The 8,414-nt window shown below is 47.8% G+C and overlaps 1 protein-coding gene across 1 annotated transcript; it reads left to right on the forward strand.

The window, feature by feature from the left end:
• Positions 1 to 6,605: 6,605 nt before the first annotated feature.
• On the forward strand, positions 6,606 to 8,366 carry foxd1 (forkhead box D1). Its single transcript, XM_037265225.1, has one exon. It carries the CDS (start codon positions 6,884 to 6,886, stop codon positions 7,874 to 7,876), a length of 993 nt encoding a protein of 330 aa, XP_037121120.1. The 5' UTR covers positions 6,606 to 6,883; the 3' UTR covers positions 7,877 to 8,366.
• The last annotated feature ends 48 nt before the right edge of the window (positions 8,367 to 8,414 follow it).

The following is an 8,414-nucleotide window of genomic DNA, read 5'->3' on the forward strand; positions in this document are numbered from 1 at the left end:
ACAAAGTGCCTTTGACATGACCAAAAGTCAGGCAACAGAATTCTGTCCATTATTTCCCGGAGGTAAATGTGCTAAATGACCAAATTTGGCCACAGATCATTTTCTTCTTCCGCGCGATCCTTGAATTTGAACATGCTTATGTACTCTAGTTCTAGTAATTTGTAAACATACACAATGCGTAATGACCAAAAGCGTACGCAGCTATACCGTATAGTAAGAAACCACAAGTACAATCAAATGCTTTTTATTTTTTTATTTGCAGAAGCAGAAAAAGGAGACCAAAGAATGTAGCGCAAGGGAGCAAAAAAAAAAAAAAAAAATCAAAGCACCACACAAGAAAATGAGTATCAACTGAGCGTGCTCTTAATCCAGGCGCCCTACAAAGAAAATGAGTAACAACCGAGCGCTCTTATTCTGATTATTCTTCAAAAAACTCCGAGCGCCCTACAAAGGAAATGAGTAACAACTGAGCGCTCTTAGTCTTATTATTCTTAAAAAAACAAAAATCCAAGCGCCCTACAAAGAAAATGAGTAACAACTGAGAGTGCTCTCATTCTTATGCTATTATTTTTTAAAAGAAAATCCAAGCGCCATAAAAAAAATGAGTAGCAACTGAGAGTGCTCTTATTCTACTATTTTTTTTTTCAACTTTAAGCATGCACGTTTTCTGCTTTTTTTGGGTGTAGACGTGGGACGAACGGCGGCGGCGGCGGTTCCGGGCGGGCCCCGCCCGAGCTGGCGTCTCCCGGCCGGGGACGAGCTGCACAAAGAAAAAAAAACACGCTCCGTCAGCGAGTAGTGGGCGAGCTGGTGCGCCAAGTCCACCTGGCGAGCCCACCTGGCGGGCGCCGTCCCGGAGATCTAGTAGCACAGGAGGAGGTGCAGCAGGCTCAGCGTCAGCAGCAGCGCCAGCGAGTAGGACGCCGCCATGGCGCCACCGCCGCCACCGCCGCCACCGCCGCCACCGCCGCCGCCTTGAAAAGACGAAAAAAAAAAAACATGGTCACAATTAAGGGCACCGCAAGCAAGGGCACCGCAAGCAGGCGAGGGCGCGAGCCAGGCCAGGCCAGGCTGCGGCGACTCACTTATCACAGTCACGATGTAGCCAGAGGACTTGTCCGTGCCGGCCTCGCACACGTATGTGCCCGCGTCCTCGGCCTTGAGGGCCGGAAAGACGACGATGGCGGCGGTTTCGCGCGACAACATTTTGCCGTCCTTGAGCCAGGTGAAGACGATGCCGTTGGAGATGATGGTGCCGTTCTGGGTGACCACGCACACCAGGCTCCATTTGGTGCCCATCTTGGCTGGGCCGCTGCTGGGTTTGACCTCAACCTGGCGGTCAGACTTCGAGTCGGTGGGCTTTGGCTTTTGCTTTGCCTTGGCGGGGTCTGGGCGGGCACGGCGCAGCACAGCGTTCCAGTTAGGGTTAGGCAGCAGCGCAAGACTGCTCGGCGACATGCAACCTACCGGTAACAGCAAGTGTGATGGTCCTCTTCGTGACTCCGCCCTCTTTGGCCTCGTACTTCCCGCTGTTGGCCGCAGTCACGCCGGTGATGTCCAAGTTGCCGTCTGTTACAGTTTTCTCGTCGTTTCCGAGGAACCATTTGTAGGCAGCATTGCCAGCCTTCAATCGGACGTTTTGGCCCTTCTTCACTTGGCACGTCACCCCGTCGGTTTCGCACACGACTGTCAGAAGCAGAAAAGCAGAGACGGCGCGCACACACACACACACACACACACACACACACACACACACACACACACACACACACACACACACACACACACACACACACACACATTGAGCTTGCTGGCTCGGGCGACAAATAGACGCAAGGCACTCCCGTTTGTCAACTTTTGTTTTCCTCGAGCCCCCACAAACATCAAATAATCTTTACACATTTTGTTTGGTTTTCTTGCAAAAAGCTTTGCGGCGTGACCGAGCGAGCGAGCAAGCAAGCGAGCGGCAGCATCAAACTCACCCCAAAGGACAACTTTGAACTTCTGCGTTTTGTCAGAATTATAGCTGAGCGTGTAGACCTTGTCGGCATCGCTGTCTTTCACTCCGTTGAGTGTCCGCGCTTTATCGTCGCTCACATCGTACCTGTCACCAGCAATAGGTTCGTTGTTCGGGTCCGTCCACACCAGAGTGCCTGTGGCTGCGGTTTTCATCTTGAGGTTTTGTCCAATCTCGCACTTGCAGTCGATAGTTTTGCCCTCTTGGCCATCACAGTCAGCCTCTGGAAAAGCACAAACAAGCGGGCTCAGCGTTCGGGCTCGGCACTCAAGTCGGTGCTCAAAGTGCTGACTCGACCGTGGCGCCGCGGCCAAAGTAGCACGTTTGGAGGCCATCTCAATCGGAAGGGCAATAATAATAATAAGTACTACTACTAAAAATGATCATAATGTCGCGCGCGCGTCACCTGTCGCGGTGGTGTTCACGGGCAGCAGCAGCAGCAGCAGCAGCAGCCGGAGCCGGAAAGTGTCCATCTGGTCGCTATCGATCGAACGGTGTTAAAGTCAAAGTGTCTCGTTCCTTCTTCTCTTGTCTTCTCTTGCTTCGGCAAATGTGAGCAAGCCAGGCGACCAGACCAGAGCAGCGAGGGAGGGCTCGGCCGAGCGACGGACGAGCACGTAGCGGCAAAGCCCACAAAGGCCGCGCGTGTTCGGTCGTCATAGTCGCCATGAAAGGACGCTTTGGAAGTTGACGAGCCTTCTGCACACTCGGCCTTTCTGGATTGGATGCGCTCCACGGCGGCTTTAAGACGAGCCGGGAGCCTCTGTGACGACGACGACGACGGACGGACGGACGGAAGGAAGGAAGGACCACACGTAGCCGGCCGGTGCCCGCGGTGTCCTCCAAGTGGCCTTTGGTTGACAACACGTGAGCGAGAGAGAGAGAGAGAGAGAGAGAGAGAGAGATGTTTGAGAATATTTGCCATTTTTCACATCACGTCCTGAGTGTTGCTAGTCACCTAAATGTTGAACAGAGGCTGTGATTTACCAAAGTCAAATTCCTTGTTTGGCACGCTCAAGCATGGCGAATAAAAAAATCTTGAATCTTGCAAGTTCTATCCATCCCTTCCAAACTCTTGATGACGACGTCAGCCTGCCTGCCTGCCTGCCTGCCTGCCTGCCTGCCTGCCTGCCTGCCTGCCTGCCTGCCTGCCTGCAGAGGCAAAGAAAGAAAGAAGAAGAAAGAATACATCAAGACTTGACCCTTCTATTTGACCAATTGTTTAGCATTCAAAACTAGGATTGGTGGCATGAAAACATCCTGGAGAAACTGTCGCTTTTTACGAGCAGCCAAGAATTGCCGATGGCCGATTCCTGTGCACAATTTGTAAGCCACAACGAGTTGAGCTGGATCCGCTCAAGTGCACGCTCAATTCATCATTCCTGTACATAATTGTATGGAAAAGAACTTTTGGGCCATGCAATATCAAACATTCCAATCACCAACGGTCGTTGCAGCGTTAACTGAGGGGTGACGTAACCTCCAAACGTCGTATGTCGGGAACAGCCGGGGGGACTTGTATAAGACACTTTTATCTTCATCAAATGGCTAATTAATGACTCGTACAATTTATACTGCACTAATACGATGGCAAATATGCATAGGCCGATATAATATGGGCATTTGGCGCACCTCGCGCATTCTCTCACTCTGTGGTATGAATACTGCAGGGAACCCGAATAAAGTTTGTAGCAATGTAAAGCGGCGCATTTTTTGGCACGCTTTCCTTGCCATGCACGCACACCAGTGTATGTGTGTGTGTGGGTGTGTGTGTGTGGGGGGGCATGTGATACACACCATCACATGGCACTCGGAATTATTTCTTTATTTAGTTCTTTATTATTCCTTATTACGCGGATTTAAAAAAAAAAAAAAAGTATATATATTAAAAGAATGTTAAATACAAAAAGGTAAACTGGGGAACTCTTGACCATAATGCCGTGGCTGAATTTTATTTCGCAAACTCAAAGTTTGTTTCACAACTTCGAGAAGAAGAGTTGAAAGGTGATGCAGACACGTTTCAAAACGTATAATAAACAATACAATAGAAAAATAGCACAATAAAAAAAAAACTAAACAAGGAAAAAAGCAGCGCGAATACTCAGCGTCTATATTCTTGATCTGCTTTCATTGCAACGCATGCACTTATAAAAGCCACGTCTCCGTCAGAGAATAAAGTCAGAATGGCGACTTTACTCTCAGAGTTCTGACTTTAAAGTCAGAATTCTGAATTAAAAAAAAAAAAAAAAAGGCACAATCCTGTCGCCCTCCTTTTTTTTTTTCTTCCGTACGATTGGGTATTCGAGGAGGATACTTTATTTTCTGGCATAAAATGTATACAAGAAAATCTTTCATCGATTTTTCCGATTTGAATAAACTCTTAAATCCACAACATACACTCTCAAAAAATGTTTAAACTGTTATTCCCCTTGTGAAAATTTAATTTTTCGCACAAATACGTTTTCCTTGGAAGAATCTCATTTTTTCACAAATCTGACGTTTTTTTTTATTATTATTATTTTTTCTCCATTTCACACGATGTCAATTGTTGAGCGTGCATTTATAAAATGCATGCATAATTAACGAGACATTTATTGTCGTCATATCGGTTGCTCCGACTCATTGGACAAAGGTTCAATTGCATTATGTGTGCAGAAATGACTAATGGTAACAACATTGCAAAGAATTGATCCTTTCCCCTCACATACTGTCTCGTACACACGTACATAAATAAATATACGTCAACATCAAGAGTTGGATTTTGCGTGCTTTGCTTCAAAAGAAACACTTCCAAGAGCAATTTTGTACTTGTGCTTCTCAAGCGTAAGTGCAGTCTAAGTACCACCCCTAGGTGGCGTCGGACTAAAGGCAACAACTCCACAAGGCGCGAGGGATTGTTTTCGAACTTTCTAACCCTAACTGCGTGGCGTGTTCTCATGATGGCGTGCACCAGAAAATGTTGAAAATATTCAAGGGAATGAATGACGACAATGTGCCCAATGATTTTTTTTTTAATAATAAAAATAAGTTGTGTTTGTAAAAACAATTGCCCCAAAGTCAAAGTCTGCTTTCTTGTCCATTTCTTCACATGCCAAGACACACAAAGAAATCGAAATAACTTTCCCACTATCCCACGGTGACAAGACATAGTACACAATATACATACAAGTAAACAACACAAAAAAAATAAAAACAAGAAGGCACAAACAATGAATAAATAAGAGTGATGAATAAATAATAAATAAACAAATAACACAATAAATAAGAGGAGCAAAAATGGAGCAAGTGTGCATACAGCAGACAGTCAGAATATAGCGCAAAAGTACAGGTCGCTACGCAGAAGGGGGGGGGGAGGGAGTTCAGGATCCTAACAGCCTGGAGAATGAAGCTGTTGGTGAGTCTGGTGGTGCGGGAGTCACCACAATCAGAAGATGGATGGGAGTTGTATTATATTGTTTAGGCCACTTTTCACTCTCACCCGTCTTAGACACACGCCGCTGGGGCTGGAAAAAAAAAAAAAAAAAAAATCAACTACTGTAATCTTTGTTTTGTTCAAGCAGCGAGCGCGTTATTGCTGCTGACATTTAAATGCCATTCTTAGAAAATGTTGTTGTTTCTTGCTGTTCCACGCATGCCAATATGCGTGTGCGTGTGTCATGCTCTGCGTGACCCGTGAGTGATGCGAGTTAACAGCTAGCTGACTGTTTGCCATTGCAAATGACTGGCGGAGAATGGAGATAACAAGCGAATCACGCAACGCCCACCAGCTTTCAGGCAAATCGTTCCTTAATTGAGGAAATGTTTGTCGTTTATTACATTTTTTTTTAAACATCTTTTTTTTTCTTGCTGTCGCATGCAACTTGATGTAAATTATTTTATTGTACAGCGCAGGCTGTCGAGACACGGAGGAAGTGCTGTAAGATGTTTTTGTATTCAAATTGAAAAAACAACAGAACGTCATTTTACATTTAATGTTCTACTGGGTATTCTGTTTTTTATTTTTATTTTAGTCATTTGGTTGTATCTTTTTGCATTTGAACTTAAATAAGTCCTGCAACCACTTCGTTAACAAAAAGTGTATACAGAACTTTTTGTTGGCGTTCTCATCTTTTTTCATCTTATCACTTTTTTGTTTTTCTGGGCTTTTAAATCATAAATTCCAAATTTGCAATGTTAAGTCAAATATGATTTTCCTGCACGCATTTATTTTAGTATGCGGAGTCTCGAAATAAAACATAGCCTACATAAAGAATGAGTGAAACATGAAAACTTGTTACATTTTATGACATTTTATTTTGGGTAAGCATTGGTTTATTTGTAGCCATACATTACGCAACGTTGATGAATTAATCATGGGTGTGTGGGGGGTTATTGGGAAAAAAAGAAAACGTTTTTAAAAAATAACCACTAAATAAATGTATTTTTTGACAGTGAATAAATGCAAAGTGCATGAGAAATAAGTGCAACTTTCTTCTTTTGGCCGTTTCTTTTTTTTTTTGGGTGGGCCTGTGACGTTTGGTGGGTCACGTGAGCAGCCGGCCCGTATAACTAGCGGAGGACGGTCCGCCCCCTATCGGATTCACTTTGGGCCCTCGCGCGGCATTTTAGCGACCCTACCGCACGGCCCTTCCCGGCACGGCACGGTACGGTACGCCGACCCGACCCGACCCGACTGGAAGCGTATGGACAAAGCGGGAGGAAAAAGTGTCCCTCGTCTTCCGCTTGCGACCCCTTCCTCTATACCTCCTCCTTCTCCTCCCCCCCGTCCCCCTACTCCTCGCATGAGCCTCGTCGAGGGAGGGGGGCACGGCGGCGCTTCCTCATCTGGCCCCGGCGGCGGCGGCGGCCGGGCGTGAGAGGCGAGCCATGACTCTGAGCTCTCTGAGCTCTCTGAGCTCCGAGATGTCGGACGCCTCGGTCCTCTCGGAAGAGACCGACATCGACGTGGTGGGCGAGGGGGAGGAGGCCGAGCACGGACGCGGCTCTCCTCCGACCCCGCCTCATCCTCATCCTGATGCTCATCCGTCGGACGCCGCCTCGGAGCCGGGGCGGGACGCCTACAAGCAGCCGGCGTCGGCGGCTGGCAAGAACCCGTTGGTGAAGCCGCCTTATTCGTACATCGCCTTAATCACCATGGCCATCCTCCAGAGCCCCAAGAAGCGGCTCACCCTCAGCGAGATCTGCGACTTCATCAGCAACCGCTTCCCCTACTACCGCGAGAAGTTCCCCGCCTGGCAGAACTCCATCCGGCACAACCTGTCGCTCAACGACTGCTTCGTCAAGATCCCGCGGGAGCCCGGCAACCCGGGCAAGGGCAACTACTGGACGCTGGACCCGGAGTCGGCGGACATGTTCGACAACGGCAGCTTCCTGCGGCGGAGGAAGCGCTTCAAGCGGCAGCAGACGCAGGACTTGCTGCGCGAGCACGGGGGCTTCCTCCCTGCCGCTGCCTACGCTTACGGGGGCTACGGCTGCGGGGGTTACGGCCTCCAGCTCCAGTCCTACCACACGCACTCGGCTCTCTTGGCCTTCCAGCAGCAGCAACAGCAGCAGCAGCCCGCCCGGCACGGCGGCACTATGCTACCCGCCGCCTCGCTGCTGCCCTCTACGGAGCGCTCCCGTGGCCGTTTCTACCCCCAACACGGTACCGGGCCGCAGGTCTCACCGGCCGGTACGCACAAATCCGCCTCGCCGGCGCACCGCTCGCCCTTCTCCATCGAGAGCATCATCGGCGGCGGCGGCGGCTCGCCGAGCCCTTCCAGGACTTCCCCCGTGGTGTTCCCGGTGATGGCCGCCTCGCTGGGCCCCCCACCGGCCGTCTTGCATCCGTTGGAGAACTTCAGCGCCGGCGGCTGTTAAACGAGACTATAAAACGAACAAACAAATAAACAGCCTCTCTCTCAGTGAAAGGTAGGAGTATTATTTTTGTATGTTTACGGTAGCGCGCGCGCGCGCGCTCATCGACAACTTGCTGTGCGCGTTCACGCCATTTGAGAGGATATTTAATGTTCATATTCCATTCTTTTTTTATTTTTGCGGAGCTTGAAAATCAGGATGCTTGGACTTTGTTTCCTCCAGCCACAATCTCAGGACGAATTGCTATAAATGATCATGTTTTATTTTCTCTTCTCAAAGTAATAATAATAATAATGTATTAATGTGTCAAACACGTTTCTTTTTAATACTATTAATAAGAATAGTTTTGCCAATTTGAACAGGCTTTTGATTTTAAACTTTGTAATAAAAATACAAGACTTGTAAAAAAAAAAAGAAGTCATACATTTATAACATGCAGTGTGTCTTTATTTCAGCAACAAATAAATAATGGGCATTTTTGGCTACGACAAAATGTAAATAAGGTGTGATATTTTTACACAACTTGCTTTAACAAGGAGAA

This window comes from Syngnathus acus, chromosome 12 (genome assembly GCF_901709675.1).
Source record: "Syngnathus acus chromosome 12, fSynAcu1.2, whole genome shotgun sequence".
In the NCBI taxonomy this organism is placed as follows: Eukaryota; Metazoa; Chordata; class Actinopteri; order Syngnathiformes; family Syngnathidae; genus Syngnathus; species Syngnathus acus.

Coding starts and splice junctions, on each gene's coding strand:
- foxd1 (XM_037265225.1), top strand. CDS start 6,884: ATGACTCTGAGCTCTCTGAGCTCTCTGAGCTCCGAGATGTCGGACGCC.